Below are 21144 nucleotides of genomic sequence, written 5' to 3'. Positions count from 1 at the left end.
TTGTGCCCTCTAGTGGTCAGTGTCAGAAACCACAAAGGACTTCATAAGTTATATCCAACATGCATCTTGTGTAGTGATCAAAAATGCATAGTACTGTCTCAAAATTTCACGACAGCTAGTAAAGCTCAAACTAAATTACCAATGAAACTCTCTTTCAACATACAGCATAAATATGAAAGCAGCTGAGTCTAATCATAATAAGCTCCACAATTATGAGTAACCACTGTTCCATTCTCATCAGGGTCATACTGGATCTAAGCATTTCTATACACTGGGTGTAATGTGATGTGATACACTTCAGTAAGCATGCTTTCCTTGGGGTTGTAGTGGATCTGGAGCCTATCCTGAGAACACTGGGCTTGAGATGGGCAGCACAGTGGTGTAGTGGTTAACACAGTTACCTCACAGCAAGAAGGTTCTGGGTTTGAGCCTAGCAGCTGATGGGGGGCCTTTCTGTGTGGGGTTTGCATGTTCTCTCCATGTCTGCATGGGTTTTCCTCTGGGTGCTCCGGTTTTCCCCACCATCCAAAGACATGCAGTTAGGTTAACATGGGGTAGCCATGGCCTGGAGGTTGGGCTGAAGTGACCTTGAGCACGACACCTAACCCCCAACCTCTCCCCGGGTGCTGTAGCATAGCTGCCCACTGCTCTGAGTATGTGTGTGTGCTCATTGCTCATTTGTGTTCACTGTGCTTCTTGGCTTGTCTTCTTGAATACATCCTGGATGGTTAGTCAACTACAGCATGCACAAAGACATGATAGCACATTCTGATAGTGGAAAACAATGCTTTTTTTTAAAAAAGTTTTTTTTCAATGCAAGTAATAACTGCAAAACAATGACTAAAGGCAGTGAAGATGAAAACCAGATTAGCCAATAAAAATAAATAAATATATAAATATATAAATAATACAGTATTAATAACCAAGGACAACATGCACAGAGAGACTTACAGGTGCTCTTCTCAAGATTTGTCCCGTGAGACATCTCAGGGAGGTTTTTTTTTCTTTCCTTTGTTGCCGTCGTCCTTCGTTTGCTCATTAAGAGTCTACGTTTCTATCAAGTCATTTTACGACTGTGCTTTGAATTTCCAGGCACATAGACAGGCCGTTTGTGAACCTTTGGGGGCCCTGTCCCTGGAAATATTATATTATGTATATAAGTTCTGTCTCAGGAGCCCTCAGTAACTGCTTACACTGCTTATATTGTTAGAAAGGCTCTGCATATCTAGTAGATACAGCGCTGTCCAGGTGTCATTGGATATAAATATATAGTTTTTCATATTTTGCTGTGTAGCATATTGTATTTGATGGAACAATAAGATTAAAGTGCAGTATATCAAATTTTATTTACAAATGATTATATATTGAGACCTTGGCAAAACAGATTTTTTGTTTATAACAGATGTTCTGTCCCTGGAATTATTTTGCTGACATGTAATTCAGTGACATGTCTTTGTGACATTTCTTAGGGGAAGTCATAATTCCATCACTGCTTATGATAGCATGTCACAGTAATCTGATGGGTCATTTCACAAGACAGACAGAGAGAGAGAGAGAGAGAAACAGGAATTGATGTGGAAGAAATTAAAAAATATAACCTCGATCTTTTGTGGCTTATTTTTTTGAATTGCTAAATCATAATAATCAGAAAATCAACTGTGTAAAAACAGTTAATCTAAAGTTTACATTTAATGAAACGTGTTACTGTAATAACTTTTAAGTTCACCAAAATTAAAATATTACATAAACCCAAAACAGCAAGACAGATTATTAAGTTAGCTGAACAACATTTGTATTAAGTTGATAGCAAATAAGGGGGAAAAAAAAAACCTTTGATACTTTGGAATTCTTGTTCTCTCTGTAGTTTGTTTAATTTTTTTCTTCTGAACTGAGTTAACATTATGAATTTTGTAATTTACAAGACAGGTTTAACAACAAATTTCTCTTTCTTTTCCCCCTAGCCAGCGAGGGCTGTAAGGGCACCATTTATGACATTTTAACAGTCCATCATTGGTGTGTCTAGGGCATTTAAACTTGGCAGAGCCCATACCGTACCTCTCCAAGCTTCATCAATGGACAATTTAGAGTAACCAGTCAGCCTAACCGCATGTTTCTGGGGCAAGTCAAGTCACGTTTATTTTTATAGCACTTTTAACAATGGACACTGTCGCAAAGCAGCTTTACAGAATTTTAATGACTTTAAACATGAGCTAATTTTATCCCTAATCTTAATATTAAATGGGAAAACCAAAGCATCCAGAGGAAACCCTCACAAACATGGGGAGAACATGCAAACTCCACACAAAAAAAGGCCCCCATCAACCATGGGTTTGAACCCAGGACCTTCTTGCTGTGAGGCAACAGTGCTACCCACTACACCACACAACAAACTCTATTACCTAAAACTTCAAAAAGTCATGTGGAAGATTTTTTGAATTTTAACTGCTAACAAATGAACAGTAAATCAATAAAGTTACAATTATGCTTTTTAAGCCATATAATATTTGTAATGAATGAATACTATCAGGCAGTGATAACAATAGTATCCATCCATCCACTTATCCTGTTCTACAGGGTTGCAGGCAAGCTGGAGCCTATCCCAGCTGACTATAGGCAAGAGGTGGGGTACACCCTGGACAAATCACCAGTTCAACGCAGGGCTGACACATAGAGACAAACAACCATTCACACTCATGGTCAATTTAGAGCCACCAATTAGCCTAACCTGCATGTCTTTGGATTGTGGGGGAAACTGGAGCACCCAGAGGAAACCCATGCAGACATGGGGAGAACATGCAAACTCCACACAGAAAGGCCTTTGCCGGCCACTGGGCTCGAACCCAGAACCTTCTTGCTGTGAGCCAACAGTGCTAACCACCATGCCACCCGACAATGATAGTAGAATAAATAAAAAATAAATAAATGAACAAGTGTTGCTAGGCAAAACAAACCTCCCCCGGCAGCACTTATTTTATTCCTATATGCTGATAATGGTAATTGTAGAAACGGCCCGGATGTGGGTGGAGCACAGAAGTACAAGAGGCTGTTATTTACTTGTAAGTTTGCTTTATTTTGCTTTTCAGCACAACTCTTCACGTTGGGGACACACTCATGCACACACAGAGTACTATCGTGTTCTGGTCACCGAGCACCCCTCCTCTATTCCTCTCACTCCTTTTATAGGGCACTATCACTGTAAGAGACACACAAACACACGTTAATTGACAACAGGTGTAGCGATACGACCACTCACCTTCCCCGACTCTGCCCTCCATTCACAGACTGACGCTTGGCCATGCCCCCACTGCCACATACCCCCACCACCCGACTCAGGCCGGGGAGCCATCCAGCCTGCAGCGGACTCCCCCCCGATGGGACAGAGAGTCCGCCACCACCATCTGCACCCCTGGCCTGTGGACCACCTCGAATTTGAATGGCTGGAGGGCAAGATACCAATGGGTGATTTGTGTGTTGGCATCCTTCATGCGGTGTAGCCACTGGAGGGGTATGTGATCCAAACAGAGGGTGAAAGGGCATCCCAGTAGGTAGTACCGGAGGGCAAGGACCACCCACTTGATGGCTAGGCACTCTTTCTCTATCGTGCTGTACCTGCCTTCCCGCATTGACAGCTTCTGGCTAATGTACAGTACAAGACGTTCCTCCCCCTCCACCTTCTGGGACAAAATGGTCCCCAGCCCTCTGTCCGATGTGTCCGTCTGTAAAATAAAGGGGAGAGAAAAGTCAGGGGAGAGTAACAGTGGCCCCCCACACAGTGCATCCTTCACTCGAGAGAAAGCCTGTTGGCATTGCTCCGTCCACTGGACCGGATCTGGTGCTCCCTTTTTAGTTAGATCAGTCAGCGGGCTGGTGATGTCTGAATAATTAGGTATGAACCTAAGATAGTAGCCAGCCAGCCCCAGGAACTGTCTCACCCCCTTTTTGGTCTTGGGCCTTGGGCAGGCCACAATCGCTGAAGTCTTATTAATTTGGGGACGCACCTGCCCATCGCCCAAGTGGAAACCAAGATACCGTACTTCCACCCGCCCAACTGCACACTTCTTTGGGTTAGTTGTGAGACCTGCACGCTTCAGCGACTTTAGGACGGCCCTAAGGTGTTCGAGGTGCCACAGCCAGTCATTGCTATAGATGATAATATCATCGAGATACGCAGCTGCGTAGGTGGTGTGGGGGCGGAGAACCCTGTCCATGAGCCGCTGGAATGTTGCGGGAGCCCCAAATAACCCAAAAGGAAGTGTGACGAATTGGTGTAAGCCAAACGGTGTGGAAAAGGACGTTTTCTCTTGGGATAGAGGAGTCAAGGGGATCTGCCAATATCCCTTCATTAGATCCAGTGTCGAATAAAAACGAGCAGTGCCTAATTGATAGACCAGTTTGTCAATGCGAGGCATTGGGTATATGTCAAATTTAGACACCACATTGACATTTCTATAGTCCACACAGAACTGGACCAACCCATCAGTCTTGGGGACCAGGACCACTGGGCTGCTCCAGTCATTGTGGGACTCCTCAATTATGCCCATTTTGAGCATGGCCTTGAGTTCATCCTGGACCACTTTTTTCTTGTGTTCAGGCAGGCGGTAAGGGCGGCTGCGCACTACCACCCCCGGGGACATCTCAATGTGGTGTTCTATGAGGTAGATGCAGCCGGGCAGGGGCAAAAACATGTCAGAAAATTTCTTCTGCAACTGAGCTACCTCTGTGAGTTGGGCCAGGGAGAGGTGGCCTCCACAAGGGACCGGAGTGGTTGGCAATGTCAATTTTCTTTTTTGAACCTCCGGCCCCAGGTCCACCTTCTAGGGGATTACTGACACCAACACCATGGGGACCTCCTCATTCCAAGATTTTAACAGATTGAGGTGGTAAATTTGCAATGCCCTACCCCTGTCAGTTCGTCTCACCTCATAGTTGACGTCCCTGACTCGCCATGTGACCTCGAAGGGCCCTTGCCAGTTGGCGATCAATTTGGAGCTTGACGTGGGCAATAATACAAGTACTTTGTCTCCCAGTGTGAACTCTCTAAGGCACGTGCCCCTGTCGTACAGTTGGATTTGACGTTCTTGCGCCTGCCGCAAATTCTCCTTGGTTAAGTGCGTGAGTGTGTGGAGTTTGGCGTGCAGGTCGAGAATTGACAAAAGGTGTAGCGATATGACCACTCTCCTTCCCCGACTCTGCCCTCCATTCACAGACTGACACTCGGCCACGCCCCTGCTGCCACAGTAATATTTCTCAATCATCAGCTGTCAGGTTATAGTCCTATGAAAATCCATGACCTTGAGTTTGACATGTCAATGTCATTCAAGGTCAAAGGTCATGGTGCCAAATGAAAACCCATATGGGACTTTTTATAAGCTGATAATGCTAAACATCTGTCTACCATCAACCATTTTCAAGTTACAGCCCTCTGAAAATCCGTGACCTTAAGTTTGACCTTTCAAGGTCACTCAAGGTCAAAGATCATGGTGCCAAATGAAAGGCCATATGGGAGTTCCTATATGCTCATAATAGTAAAAATCTGTCTATCAGCAACCATTTTTGAGTTATAATGGAAAATATGTTACTTTGACCAAAAGGTTGACCTTTCCAGTGACCTTAACCTTCATCTTGACTCGATTACCCAAATTTAGTCAGGTAATCTATGGACCATTGCCCACTTTCCCTGAAAATTTTAAGTCAATTGGTGCAACCGTCTAGACGCTAGATTGTTAACAGACACACAAACAAACAAACAAATGAAAGTTTGAAAGAAAATTATGAGAGATACCCATCATGTAACATATCAATGGAAGCAGAATTGAAAGATGAACATTTTGGAATTGGTTTGAAGTAAATACGATGAATCTGAAGGAAGATTTAGCGGGGAAAAACAATTTTGACCTTCTTGGTGACCTTGACCTTGACCTTGAAAATATGACCCTCAAAATGTTGGACGTTCTATTTGAGACCAAGGCCCATCTATCCTGAAAGTTTCATGAAGATTGGTCCAGACATTTTCCCGTAATGTTGCTAACAAAAAAACAAAGAAACCCCACCAAAAACAATACTTCACCCCCTGGTGGACTCCATCCCAGGTGAGGTAATAAAGTATATAAAGAGACCATAAAATAAGCCAAACTCAGAACTGCTTGTATGTTCCTTGGTATATATACTGTTTATTTTATCCACATTCACTGAATATGAGCAATCACATTCTCTGATTGGCTACTCTGCTACTAGGATATCAGCTCATATACGGTGAGTAGAGAAAAACAAAATGGCGGAGCGTGTTGCTGAACCAACCGAGGACAAAATAAAAACTCCCAAAAATACAAAATAAGCAACAAAAGATTGAATAAAAGTATTTGATGGTAAGAACATATCTTTTTTTATTTTTCAATAATTATTATTATGGCATTTTTCACAAACTGCTACTGTCATTTTGCCAGTTTGTTTACATTCTAAGCAGAAATTACTTTGTTGGACATTCTGTATAAAGTGTTTATTTATGGAATTTGCAAAAAATAAAAATAAAAATGCTCTGTTTCTCAAAATTCAGTGAATATGGATAGAATAAAACAGTTATTCCACTCAACCTCATCGTACAGTACATGGATTATAGCCAACTCACCACTACATGCCTCATCGGCTATCAGCTCATGTATGACTCAATTTTGTGGAATAACTGTTAATTATTGAACTCCATATTGCTATTTAAACATAATATCCAATATTTTGAACACTGATTTTCCTGGGATTTATCTAAAAGGATCATAGACGTATTATCAAGATATTTTTCTGTTTCAGGAAAATACTCCAGTACCAGTGCATACTAAATCCTCTTAAATGCATGCTGTAATTATAAAAGATAAATTTAATATGCAGAAAGATGACTTTTCACTGATTAGCCTATTCAATGGTATGATCCATTGTAAACTGTCATAGTGATATAAACTTTTGTAAAGTCCAAAATCTCAAGGCTCATATATAAAACTTTTTTGTTGTTGTTGCTGTTGTTTCAAACTATTCTTAAATATAGCCAACTCCTCAACTGTAATCACAATAAAGTCCTAACTCTGAGCTAAGGTTGTTGTTGATCACTATCATTAAATTATGAGCATGTCATTTTTATTTCAATTTTAATTTTTATGCCATCTGTAACATTTCATTTTTCATTTTAAATGAAAGCTGTGAAAAGTGCTTTTTACTTTATGATTGAAGTATTTGATCTGCTACAGGTGTCGAACCGGAGTCATGGAATCCAAAAGTTCAGTAGCATTTTAGAAGAAACATCACGAGATTACAGCAATCTTCATATAAATCATGTTAAACAAGTTGTTTATTTCCTCAAAAATCTGACAGTGCATTTCTTTTTTCCGAGGAACTGGGCATTTGATTGAGGGGAGGAGTGTGTTCGTACCCTATATAACCAGGCATGAGGTCAGTTTGGGGACAGCTACACACACAATCCTTAACAGAGCATCCTACAGTTCAACAAGAAGGGTGAGTCTGTGATTTACAATTCATATTTTATTCCTGTGACTGAGGTTTATTAATTTTAAAGTTTGACTGAGTGATGCCTGGTGCTCTGGCACGAAACCAAACTAGTGCCACAGGTGAATATGATTTGGAAACAGAGCCCTGTCTTACCTGGGTTATTAAATGGGTATTGTAGGCATATTAGGCAGGGGTACTAAAAGCACCCAAATTCTTAACTCTAGAAAAAGTGCAGCTACACATGGGGAAAAATACTCTTGTAAATGCTAAAAGGTAAAAGTACAATAGAAAAGTATAAACTCATTTTTTTTAAGTATGAAAACAAAAGTAGGCTACAAGAAAAATTCACAGACAAGAAAGACGTCAAATCACACAATGATTTAACAACCCCAATTTCAAAAAAGTTGGGACGCTGTTTAAACTGTAAATAAAAAAAGAATGCGATAATTAGCAAATCATGGAAACCCTATATTTCATTGAAAATAGTACAAAGAACATATCAAATGTTGAAACTGAGAAATTTTATTGTTTTTTGAAAAACATGCTCATTTTGATGTCAGGAACACATTTCAAAAAAGTTGGGACAGGGCCATGTTTACCACTGTGTTGCATCACCTCTACTTTTAACAACACTCTGTAAACGTTCGGGAACTGAGGAGACCAATTTATATAGTTTTGAAAGTGAAATGTTGTCCCATTCTTGCCTCATATCATACAATTACAGTTGCTCAACAGTTCGAGGTCTCCTTTGATGTATTTTGCGCTTCATAATGTGCCAAATGTTTTAAATAGGAGACAGGTCAGGTCCAATGAGTGCAGTTTTATGCGGAAATGAGCTGTAGGTTTTACTGAGCATCTTGCAGAACCAGCCACAGTTCTTCTGGACACTTTGACTGTCACACTCGCTTCTTCATTTTGCACCAAAACCCAGCAGCCTTCATTATGTTTTCTTTTTTAATCTGAAAAGTGGGCTCTTATGGAATACGCTGCTCAGATACAACAAATATTTGGACTCTAAAATGTTTTTGTACAGACTTGATAATGTAGAAGTCATAAAATAGAAATCTATAACAAAGTTTGTATGAAAAAAATAGGGTGCATAAGACTTTTGCACAGTACTGTATGTTCCATATGTTACTGCATAGTTTTGATGTTTTCAGTATTGTTCTACAATGTAGAAAATAGTTAAAATACAAAAATAGTTGTGTATATATATATATATATATATATATATATATATATATATATATATATATATATATATATATATATATTTACAGTGTCTTGCAAAAGTATTCATCACCCTTGGCGTTTGCTACACTGGAGTGGTTTAAAGGGAAACATTTAAATGTCTTGGAATGGCCTAATCAAAGCCCAGACCTCAATCCAATTGAGAACCTGTGCATAACTTGAAGATTGCTGTACACCAACGCAACCCATCTAACTTGAAGGAGGAATGGGCAAAAAATCCCAGTGGCTAGGCATACCCCAAGAGACTTGCAGCTGTAATTGCAGCAAAAGGTGGCACTACAGAGTATTGGTTTTCAGGGGTGAATACCTATGTACACTCCAGATTTCTGTTTTTTTCATCTTAATTATTGTTTGTGTCACAATAAAATAACCATTTTCACCCTTTAAAGTGGTCAGCATGTTGTGTAAATCAAATGGTGCTAACCCTCCAAAAATCCATTTTAATTCCATTTTGTAATGCGACAAAACAGGACAAACACCAAGGGGGATGAATACTTTTGCAAGACACACACACACCATATGGATGGCTACCAATCCACACCCAGTTCATCCAAAATGTAGCTCTTGCTCACAGACATCTTCTCTTCTTAATAGCCATCTTTCTATAATAATAATAATAATTATTATTATTATTATAACATCTGAATCTGAGCACAGGACAGAGTGACGACCACCTTTGTACAGACATCATGCCCATATTCGATCCCTGTGAGCAAAACCAAGGCCGGTTGAACAATCCAGTGTCCTGCAGCAATATAGAGAACAGCATCCTACCTGAGTTTGAAGCATTTGATGAAGCACAACCTCGGACCTACAGGCCCAGTGGTGGTATGGAATAAACTGTGTGTGTGTGTGTGTGTGCAGGTTTTATATCCCCAGAAGGATAGGAATATCTGACAGTTTGAGCTTATGTATACAGCTGGCGAGAAAACCTGCAGCTTTTCTTCATAAATAAATAAATACACACATACATACAATCCAGGGTGGCATGGTGGTGTAGTGGTTAGCACTGTCACCTCACAGCAAGAAGGTCCTGGGTTCAAGCCCAGCGACTGATGGGGCCTTTCTGTGCGGAGTTTGCATGTTCTCCCCATGTCTGCATGGGTTTCCTCTGGGTGCTCCGGTTTCCCCCACAGTCCAAAGACATGCAGGTTAGGTTAACTGGTGACTAAATTGACTGTAGGTGTGGGTGTGAATGGTTGTTTGTCTCTATGTGATGACCCGGTGACTTGTCCAGGGTATACCCTGCCTCTCGTCCATAGTTAGCTGGGATAGGCTCCAGCTTGCCTGCAACCCTGTAGAACAGGATAAGCGGCTACAGATGATGGATAAATAAGATCCAATAGTTTTCCTTTTGGTTACAGAATTATGGTTGGATTGATTTTAATTGAATTTACTGAGCATTTGTTATTCAAAAGCACTGAACATGTGTGTATTTCAGATGATCTTATTGTGAAGCATATTTACATGCATAAGACTACAAACAAGGTTGCCCATCACACTGATGCATACAGTTTGAGTAACCTGATTGTCCGTCGGGCTCAAGAATTCATCATGAGTGTTGTCTTCAATCGGACATTTAACCCACATACGGACTTGATGGTCATTGAGTTTCTGATTGGTGAGCTTGTGCTTCCTGTTTATATAAAATATTGAACTGTCTCTCTTTTATTTTTTTTAGTACATTGAAGTTTGTATCTTTCTCAAATGAAAAGGATAAGGGAGACTTTATTAATACAGAATGTATTTGGGGAACACTTTAATACAATAATGTCTACAAATAAGCATAGTGTCTTTACTGTGTGTTAAAGTGGATCAACATCCCGAAAGATCATCATAGCCATTTTTTTCAAACATCACATGGATAAACTGCTTTAATTTTGATCATGTGATCGCAAAGCAAATTGTTTTGAATTATCCAAAGTTACTTCAATAGCAAAAAGCTTTGAAAGTAACATACATTGTGCATAAAAAGGCTAAGTAAATTATCTTAAATTAGTGTGTAAGTCATGACATTAGTTAACAGGATGAGATAAGATGTCAGTACTTAATTACAATTATGAAAAGCTGTTCATATATACAGTGGTGCTTGAAAGTTTGTGAACCCTTTAGAATTTTCTACATTTCTGCATAAATATGATCTAAAACATCATCAGATTTTCACACAAGTCCTAAATGTAGATAAAGAGAATCCAGTTAAACAAATGAGACAAAAATATTATACTTGGTCCTTTATTTATTGAGGAAAATGATCCAATGTTACATATCTGTGAGTGGCAAAACTATGTGAACCTTTGCTTTCAGTATCTGGTGTGACCCCCTTGTGCAGCAATAACTGCAACTAAATGTTTCCAGTAACTGTTGATCAGTCCTGCACACCGGATTGTAGGAATTTTAACCCATTCTTCCGTACAGAACAGCTTCAACTCTGAGATCTTGGTAGGTTTCCTCACATGAACTGCTCGCTTCAGGTCCTTCCACAACATTTCAATTGGATTAAGGTCAGGACTTTGACTTGGCCATTCCAAAACATTAACTTTATTCTTCTTTAACCATTCTTTGGTAGAACAACTTGTGTGCTTAGGGTCGTTGTCTTGCTGCATGACCCACCTTCTCTTGAGATTCAGTTCATGGACAGATGTCCTGAGATTTTCCTTTAGAATTTGCTGCTATAATTCAGAATTCATTGTTCCATCAATGATGGCAAGCCATCCTGTCGCAGATGCAGCAAAACAGGCCCAAACCATGATACTACCACCACCATGTTTCACAGATGGGATAAGGTTCTTATGCTGGAATGCAGTGTTTTCCTTTCTCCAAACATGACGCTTCTCATTTAAACCAAAAAGTTCTATTTTGGTCTCATCCATCCACAAAACATTTTTCCAATAGCTTTCTGGCTTGTCTACGTGATCTTTAGCAAACTGCAGATGAGCAGCAATGTTCTTTTTGGAGAGCAGTGGCTTTCTCCTTGCCACCCTGCCATGCACACCATTGTTGTTCAGTGTTCTCCTGATGATGGAATCATGAACATTAACATTAGCCAATGTAAGAGAGGCCTTCAGTTGCTTAGAAGTTACCCTGGGGTCCTTTGTGACCTTGTCGCCTATTACATGCCTTGCTCTTGGAGTGATTTTTGCTGGTTGACCACCACTGGGGAGGGTAACAATGGTCTTGAATTTCCTCCATTTGTACACAATCTGTCTGACTGTGGATTGGTGGAGTCCAAACTCTTTAGAGATGGTTTTGTAACCTTTTCCAGCCTGATGACCAACAGCGCTTTTTCCGAGGTCCTCAGAAATCTCCTTTGTTCGTGCCATGATACACTTCCACAAACATGTGTTGTGAAGATCAGACTTTGATAGATCCCTGTTCTTTAAATAAAACAGGGTGCCCACTCACACCTGATTGTCATCCCATTGGTTGAAAACACCTGACTCTAATTTCACCTTCAAATTAACTGCTAATCCTAGAGGTTCACATACTTTTGCCACTCACAGATATGTAATATTGGATCGTTTTCCTCAATAAATAAATGACCAAGTATAATATTTTTGTGTCATTTATTTAACTGGGTTCCCTTTATCTACTTTTAGGACTTGTGTGAAAATCTGACAATGTTCTAGGTCATATTTATGCAGAAATCTAGAAAATTCTAAAGTGTTCACAAACTTTCAAGCACCACTGTACATCACTAGCTATCTATGTCTACAGTGTACTGGCTTGTTATTAGATAAAAGACAGCCAACAGTCAAAAGCAGCCATCCCCCTCAAAACAACCACATGCTTTCTGTGATGGTGGGTTTTTGTTTTTATAAGCTGTGACAGTTTGTATGGGTGGGTGGAGCACAGAAGGATGGCAGGCCAGAACTGAGTTCACAAAACTCTTTTTATTTTCAGTTTTCAGCAAAACTTTAACTCTCCCAGCCAACGCACACATGCACACACACAAGTCGCCTGGTTGGGGAGAGAGCTCCCTCTGCTCTCGCTCTCTCTCCTTAAATAGGGTGCGGTTACTGGGGAAGACACACAAACACATTAATTCACATCAGGTGCAGTGATTCTGCCACTTACCTTCACTGACTCTGCCCTCCGGTCACAGACCGACACTTGACCACGCCCCCGCTGCCACATACCCCCACCGCCCGACTCAGGCCGGGCAGCCATCCGGTCTGCAGCCGACTCCCCCCCCCTTGACGGGAGAGGAAGTCCGCCACGACCATCTGCGCCCCCGGCCTGTGGATCACCTTGAAGTTAAAGGGTTGGAGTGCCAGATACCAATGGGTGATCCACGCGTTGGCAGCCTTCATGCGGTGGAGCCACTGGAGGGGCGCATGGTCCGAACAGAGGGTGAAAGGGCATCCCAGCAGGTAGTAACGGAGGGCGAGGACCGCCCACTTAATTGCTAAGCACTCTTTTTCAATGGTGCTGTAGCGCCCCTCACACACCAACAGCTTCCTACTGATGTACAAGACTGGGCGGTCCTCCCCCTCCACCTCCTGGGACAAAACGGACCCCAGCCCTCTGTCTGACACATCTGTCTGTAACATAAAGGGGAGAGAAAAGTCAGGGGAGTGTAAAAGTGGCCCCCCACACAGTGCAGCCTTTACCTCAGAAAAAGCCCGCTGGCATTGCTCCGTCCACTGGACCGGATCTGGTGCCCCCTTTTTAGTCAGATCAATCAGCGGTCTGGTGACATCCGAATAATTAGGTATAAACCTACGATAATAGCCAGCCAGCCCCAGGAACTGTCTCACCCCCTTTTTGGTCTTGGGCCTCGGGCAGGCCGCAATTGCTGCTGTCTTGTTAATTTGGGGACGCACCTGCCCGTTGCCCAAGTGGAAGCCCAGATACCGTACTTCCACCCGCCCAATCGCACACTTCTTCGGGTTGGCTGTGAGACCCGCTTGCCTCAGTGACCTAAGGACGGCCCTCAGATGTTGGAGGTGCCTCGGCCAGTCATTACTATAGACAATAATGTCGTCGAGGTAGGCGGCCGCATAGGTGGCGTGGGGGTGGAGGACCCTATCCATCAGCTGCTGAAATGTAGCGGGAGCCCCAAACAGCCCAAAAGGAAGTGTGACAAATTGGTGTAAGCCGAACGGTGTGGAAAAGGCCATTTTTTCTTGGGATAATGGAGTCAAGGGGATCTGCCAATAACCCTTTGTTAAATCCAGTGTCAAGTAAAAGTGAGCCGTGCCTAGTCGATCGAGCAACTCATCAATACGAGGCATTGGGTACACGTCGAATTTAGACACCGTGTTGACTTTTCTATAGTCTATACAGAACCGGACAGACCCATCGGCCTTGGGTACCAAGACCACCGGGCTGCTTCAGTCACTGTGGGACTCCTCGACGATGCCCATTTCGAGCATGGCCTCGAGTTCTTCCTGAACCACTTTTTTCTTGTGTTCGGGTAATCTGTACGGGTGGCTACGCACTACCACCCCCAGGGGCATGTCAATGTGGTGCTCTATGAGGTTGGTGCGGCCGGGTAGGGGCGAGAACACGTCCGAAAACTTGGTCTGCAACTGGGCAACCTCCGTGAGTTGGGTCGGGGAGAGGTGGTCTCCACAGGGGACCGGAGAGATACGTGATGTCAATGTTCCTTTTTGAACCTCCGGCCCCAGCTCCGCCTTCTCCGGAACCACCGACACCAATGCCACGGGGACCTCCTCGTTCCAGAGTTTGAGCAGATTGAGGTGGTAAATCTGTAGCGCCCCACCCCGTCCGTTCGCCTCACCTCATAGTCGACATCCCTGACTTGCCATGCGACCTCAAAGGGTCCTTGCCACTTGGCGACTAATTTGGAGCTCGATGTTGGCAACAGTACGAGTACTTTATCTCCCGGTGCAAACTCTCTAAGGTGCATACCCTTGTCATACAGGCAGGTTTGTCGTTCTTGGGCCTGCCACAAATTCTCCTGGGTTAGGTGGGTGAGTGTGTGGAGTTTTGCGCGCAGGTCCATAACGTATTGAATTTCATTTTTACTTGGTGAAGGTCCCTCCTCCCAATTTTCCCGCAGCACATCTAGGATGCCGCGCGGCTTACTCCCATATAACAATTCAAATGGGGAGAACCCCGTGGAGGCTTGTGGGACCTCTCACACTGAAAACAACAAGGGTTCAAGCCACTTATCCCAATTAAGTGCGTCCTCGCTTACGAATTTCTTAATTATATTTTTGAGGGTGCGATTGAATCGTTCGACTAAACCATCCGTTTGTGGGTGATAAACGCTGGTGCGGATCGGCTTCATACCTAATAACCCATAAAATTCGTTCAGCGTGACATAAATGAGGTGCCTTGGTCAGTCAGAATCTCTTTCGGGATTCCAACTCGGGAGATAACGCGGAAGAGTGCCTCCGCTATACTGCGTGCTGAGATATTGCGAAGAGGCACTGCTTCCGGGTATCGCGTTGCATAGTCCACTAGAACTAATATAAAGCGGTACCCTCGTGTTGACCAATCTAATGGCCCCACGAGATCCATCCCAATTCTTTCGAACGGGGTCTTGATTAATGGCAGAGGGCGCAAAGGCGCTTTTGGAATGGCCACTGGATTTACTAACTGGCATTCGCGGCACGCCGTACACCACCTACAGACATCGCCGCGAATCCCTGGCCAATAGAACTGGGCCATTATTTGGGCTAGTGTTTTATCCTGCCCTAAGTGTCCAGCCATGGGATTAAAGTGAGCCGCCTGGAATACCAATTCCCGGTGGCTCTTCGGAATCAAAAGCTGTGTGACTCGCTCTTTAGTTTGAGTGTCCTGCGTCACTTGGTATAATCTATCCTTCATAATCGCGAAGTAGGGGAAGGACGGGGTGGCGTTTGGCTGGAGCGTTTGACCATCGATTACTCTCACTTGGTCAAACGCATGCCGCAGAGTCTCGTCTCGCGACTGCTCTAACGGGAAATCCGCGAGGGATTCCCCAATAGAGGGAGGAGGAGCTGGCGGCTCCTCACTCTGACGCGGAGATGTCGTAGACGGCTCTGTGACAGCTGCACCCACCAACGCGACACTGGGACATCCCCCTGTTAAACTACGGCAGGACCCACTCTTCACTAGATGACTCATTAATTCCCCAAATCCCAGAGAGCTCCCTCTGCTCTCGCTCTCTCTCCTTAAATAGGGCGCGGTTACTGGGGAAGACACACAAACACATTAATTCACATCAGGTGCAGTGATTCTGCCACTTACCTTCCCTGACTCAGCCTTCCGGTCACAGACCGACGCTTGACCATGCCCCCACTGCCACATAAGCATTAACCTTATTAAAGAATAAATACAATGCATTGACTTATAGGGCCATATTATAAGTAGATGATGACCTGAAATTGTATCTTTCCATTATAATCATAAAGGTTTTGTGCAACCATTTTCATGCCTCCGCTACTTGGTTGTGCACCCATCCGTGCATCTTTCCGAGATTCTCAGTAATGCTATATATAAAAGAATGAGTGGTTTGTAGAATTTATATGGGATTATCATCATAACCACCGCAAGCTGGCCTAGTGGTTAGCGTGTCCGCCTCTTGACCGGGAGATTGTGAGTTCTACTCGTGGTTGGGTCATACCAAAGGCCATCATAAAAATGGTACCTACTATCATTTGGCAAGGCACGCTGCAATACAGATGTGAGTCAGGAAGTCAAACTCTTGTGGTTACCTAAGGACTGCCCCCCCCACTGTAATCTTAGCTGTATAGGCAAGAGGCTGAGAGAGATAGAAACCGAGATCGGCGCCGCACCCATACGCCTCAAAGAGCTGGTTAGTACTGGGACAGGAGACTGCCTGGGAAGACCAGATCCTGGTGTGGAAGGGACTTTGACTTTTGATCATCATAACCAGGAGATGAATTAAATAGATTTTGGAATTGATCCAAAGAGCATCCATGTCACAGCAGCAAGGTCAACTGTCTGAAATCGTTTTGTTGTTCTTGAAAGATTCTCTTTCTCCCAAATCACTCAAAAGAGTTGAAAATGTTTGTGTATTTGAACTATGTTTTACAGGTGTTGGCTCTTCAGTCCAAAACATTATGTGTCATGTTTGTCCTACAGGCAATAACCCCAGCAATACCCAACATACTTTAATCAGTTTGTCCTATGGCACAAAACAATATACCAGTGACTGGGAGATCCGTGCTGTGGAGACCAATAACACCTGGCTTAAGATGGGCATCACACCTGCCGCTGACTGCATTGTGGGTCTGTACAGCACCTATGTAAGTGTGATAACCAATTTTGGAAAACAGCGCTCTCAAAGAAATCAGAATACAGACTTCTACGTGCTGTTCAACCCCTGGGCACAGAGTAAGCACAACTGTCTTAGCATTTTATCATTAAGTTCAACTTAATTTTCATTTAGCTGAAAAGATCAATGCTGATTTGTGTGTCTGCTGCCCCACAGGGGATCAGGTTTTCCTGGACAGTGATCAGGAGAGGCAGGAATATGTGCTGAATGATGTGGGAATAATGTACACTGGAGTCTATAATAACATTGGCAGGCGACCATGGAACTATGGACAGGCAAGGAGTTACACTGTCTAGCTTATTTTTTCATCTCATCTCATTATCTCTAGCCGCTTTATCCTTCTACAGGGTCGCAGGCAAGCTGGAGCCTATCCCAGCTGACTACGGGCGAAAGGCAGGGTACACCCTGGACAAGTCGCCAGGTCACCACAGGGCTGACACATAGACAACCATTCACACTCACACCTACGGTCAATTTAGAGTCACCAGTTAACCTAACCTGCATGTCTTTGGACTGTGGGGGAAACCGGAGCACCCGGAGGAAACCCACGCGGACACAGGGAGAACATGCAAACTCCACACAGAAAGGCCCTCGCCGGCCCCGGGGCTCGAACCCAGGACCTTCTTGCTGTGAGGCGACAGCACTAACCACTACACCACCGTGCCGCCCTAGCTTATTTTTTAATTTCTAAATATCTATTTATAGCAGCTACCTTCCTGCTCTATAATATCTGTTAAAAAACAGCTGATTAACAAACCTTTCAGAAAAATTACAGAAGAAAAACCTGCACAGTCTGCTGGGTTTGGACATCATTAATCCAAATGTCATATGCACACACTGATCAGCCATAAAATTAAAAACACTGACAGGTGAAGTGAGTAACATTATCTCATTACAATGGCACCTGTCAAGGGGTGGGATATATTAGGCAGCAAGAAAACAGTCAGTTCTTGAAGCTGATGTGCTGGAAGCAAGAAAAATGGGCAAGTGTAAGGATCTGAGTGACATTGACAAGGGCCAAATTGTGATGGCTAGATGACTGGATCTGAGCATTTCCAAAATGGCACACCTTGTGGGGTGTTTCTGGTATGCAATGGTTAGTACCTACCAAAAAGGGTCCAAGGAAGGACAACCGGTGACCCAGTGACAGGGTCATAGGTTTCAAAGTCTCACTGATTCGCATGGGACACCAAGGTGAGTCCTCATGGTCCGATCCCACAGAAGAGCTACTGTAGCACAAACTACTGAAAAAGTTAATGCTGGCTAAAACAGAAAGGTGTCAGTATTAACTTTTTCAGCAGTTTGTGCTACAGTAACTCTTCTGTCGGATTGGACCATATTCAACACCCATGACCCTGTCACCAGTTCACCGGTTGTCCTTCCTTGGACCCCTTTTGGTAGGTACTAACCACTGCATACCAGGAACACCCCACAGGATGTGCCATTTTGGAGATGCTCAGACCCAGTCATCTAGCCATCATAATTTGGCCCTTTTCAAAGTCGCACAGATCCTTACACTTGTCCATTTTTCCTGCTTCCAACACATCAACTTTGAGAACTGACTGTTCTCTTGCTGCCTAATATATCCCACCCCTTGACAGGTGCCACTGTAATGAGATAATCAATGTTATTCACGTCACCTGTCAGTGTTTTTAATTTTATGGCTGATCGGTGTAAACAGTACACAACAGTGGTTGTATTCAGCTAACAGATAACTTGTTCTGTAGTTTCAGGATAGTATTCTGGAAGCTTGCATCTTCATCCTGGATTTTGGGAAAATGCCCCTCCAGTTCAGAGGAGATGCTATAAAAGTGGCTCGGAAAGCCTCTTCTCTGGTATGACATTTAGTATCACAAATTCCCAAATAAATTTACCTTTAAAGACAGTAGAGGCACTCAAAATACTTCCTATTTATATTTGAATAAAATACCAAAAATGGGTTACCATTATTTCCTGCCAGTTATTATATGAAAACAGAGTTGCTGGCTAATATTCTAACATTGCTTAACATTTATATGTGTGTCTATACATGTTCAGATCAACTCCTTGGATGGTAATGGGGTCCTAGTTGGTAGCTGGGATGATGATTACGGCAATGGTACTTCGCCATCGGCCTGGACAGGAAGTGTAGAGATTCTGCGGCAGTATTTTTCAGAAAATGGTGTGCCTGTCATGTATGCCCAGTGCTGGGTGTACGCTGGAGTGTTCAACACTTGTGAGTATAGCACATATGCACTGGTATATTTTATAGGTTAACCCCTTAAACTCACTGAACAGCAGGTCAGAACAAGGGGACATACTGTTACAGGTAAATAATCAATGACAGGGTGATGTGGTGATTCACTATATTGTCAAAAGTTTGTAGACAACTAAGCATCACACCCACATGTACAGTGATGCTTGAAAGTTTGTGAACCCTTTAGAATTTTCTAGGTTTCTGCATCAATATGATCTAAAACATCAGATTTTCACACAAGTCCTAAAAGTAGATAAAGAGAATCCAGTTAAACAAATGAGACAAAAATATTATACTTGGTCATTTATTTATTGAGGAAAATGATCCAATATTACATATCTGTGAGTGGCAAAAGTATGTGAACCTTTGCTTTCAGTATCTGGTGTGACCCCCTTGTGCAGCAATAACTGTAACTAAATGTTTCCGGTAACTATTGATCAGTCCTGCACACCAGCTTGTAGGAATTTTAGCCCATTCCTCCGTACAGAACAGCTTCAACTCTGGGATGTTGGTGGGTTTCCTCACATGAACTGCTCGCTTCAGGTCCTTCCACAACATTTCAATTGGATTAAGGTCAGGATTTTGACTTGGCCATTCCAAAACATTAACTTTATTCTTCTTTAACCATTCTTTGATAGAACGACTTGTGTGCTTAGGGTCGTTGTCTTACTGCATGACCCACCTTCTCTTGAGATTCAGTTTATGGACAGATGTCCTGACATTTTCCTTTAGAATTCGCTGCTATAATTCAGAATTCATTGTTCCATCAATGATGGCAAGCCGTCCTGGCCCAGATGCAGCAAAACAGGCCCAAACCATGATACTACCACCACCATGTTTCACAGATGGGATAAGGTTCTTATGCTGGAATGCAGTGTTTTCCTTTCTCCAAACATAATGCTTCTCATTTAAACCAAAAAGTTCTATTTTGGTCTCATCCATCCACAAAACATTTTTCCAATAGCCTTCTGACTTGATCACATGATCTTTAGCAAACTGCAGACAAGCAGCAATGTTCTTTTTGGAGAGCAGTGGCTTTCTCCTTGCAACCCTGCCATGCACACCACTGTTGTTCAGTGTTCCCCTGATGGTGGACTCATGAACATTAACATTAGCCAATGTAAGAGAGGCCTTCAGTTGCTTAGAAGTTACCCTGGGGTCCTTTGTGACCTTGTCGCCTATGACACGCCTTGCTCCTGGAGTGATCTTTGCTGGTTGACCACTCCTGGGGAGGGTAACAATGGTCTTGAATTTCCTCCATTTGTACACAATCTGTCTGACTGTGGATTGGTGGAGTCCAAACTCTTTAGAGATGGTTTTGTAACCTTTTCCAGCCTGATGAGCATCAACAACACTTTTTCTGAGGTCCTCAGAAATCTCCTTTGTTCGTGCCATGATACACTTCCACAAACAGGTTGTGAAGCTCAGACTTTGATAGATCCCTGTTCTTTAAATAAAACAGGGTGCCCACTCACACCTGATTGTCATCCCATTGGTTGAAAACACCTGACTCTAATTTCACCTTCAAATTAACTGCTAATCCTAGAGGTTCACATACTTTTGCCACTCACAGATATGTAATATTGGATCATTTTCCTCAATAAATAAATGACCAAGTATAATATTTTTGTCTCATTTGTTTAACTGGGTTCTCTTTATCTCGTTTTAGGACTTGTGTGAAAATCTGACAATGTTTTAGGTCATATTTATGCAGAAATCTAGAAAATTCTAAAGTGTTCACAAACTTTCAAGCACCACTGGAAACTCTTTGCATTGCTTTGCAAGTCACAAGTAAGTCTCAAGTCTTGGCATTCAAATCCCAAGTCAAGTCAATTTATTTGTATAGGGCTTTTAACAATAGACATTGTCACAAAGCAGGTCTACAGAAAAATAAAGACTTATATATATATATATA

At 42.8% G+C, this 21144-nt stretch overlaps 1 protein-coding gene across 1 annotated transcript in view; it reads left to right on the top strand.

Moving 5' to 3' along the window:
• The first annotated feature begins 9431 nt into the window (after positions 1–9431).
• The window catches only part of LOC132886304 (coagulation factor XIII A chain-like), a 34740-nt gene continuing 23027 nt past the window's right edge, over positions 9432–21144 (top strand). Inside the window, exons 1-6 of the mRNA XM_060920855.1 lie at positions 9432–9570; positions 10184–10363; positions 16801–17052; positions 17150–17268; positions 18721–18828; positions 19031–19208. Of these exons, the coding sequence (XP_060776838.1) occupies positions 9432–9570; positions 10184–10363; positions 16801–17052; positions 17150–17268; positions 18721–18828; positions 19031–19208 (976 nt within the window). The remainder of the gene's footprint in view (positions 9571–10183; positions 10364–16800; positions 17053–17149; positions 17269–18720; positions 18829–19030; positions 19209–21144) is intronic.

The sequence above is a fragment of the Neoarius graeffei genome, chromosome 5, assembly GCF_027579695.1.
Source record: "Neoarius graeffei isolate fNeoGra1 chromosome 5, fNeoGra1.pri, whole genome shotgun sequence".
In the NCBI taxonomy this organism is placed as follows: Eukaryota; Metazoa; Chordata; class Actinopteri; order Siluriformes; family Ariidae; genus Neoarius; species Neoarius graeffei.
The sequence above is the reverse complement of the archived record's forward strand: the minus strand, read 5'-3'. Positions and strand labels throughout refer to the sequence as shown.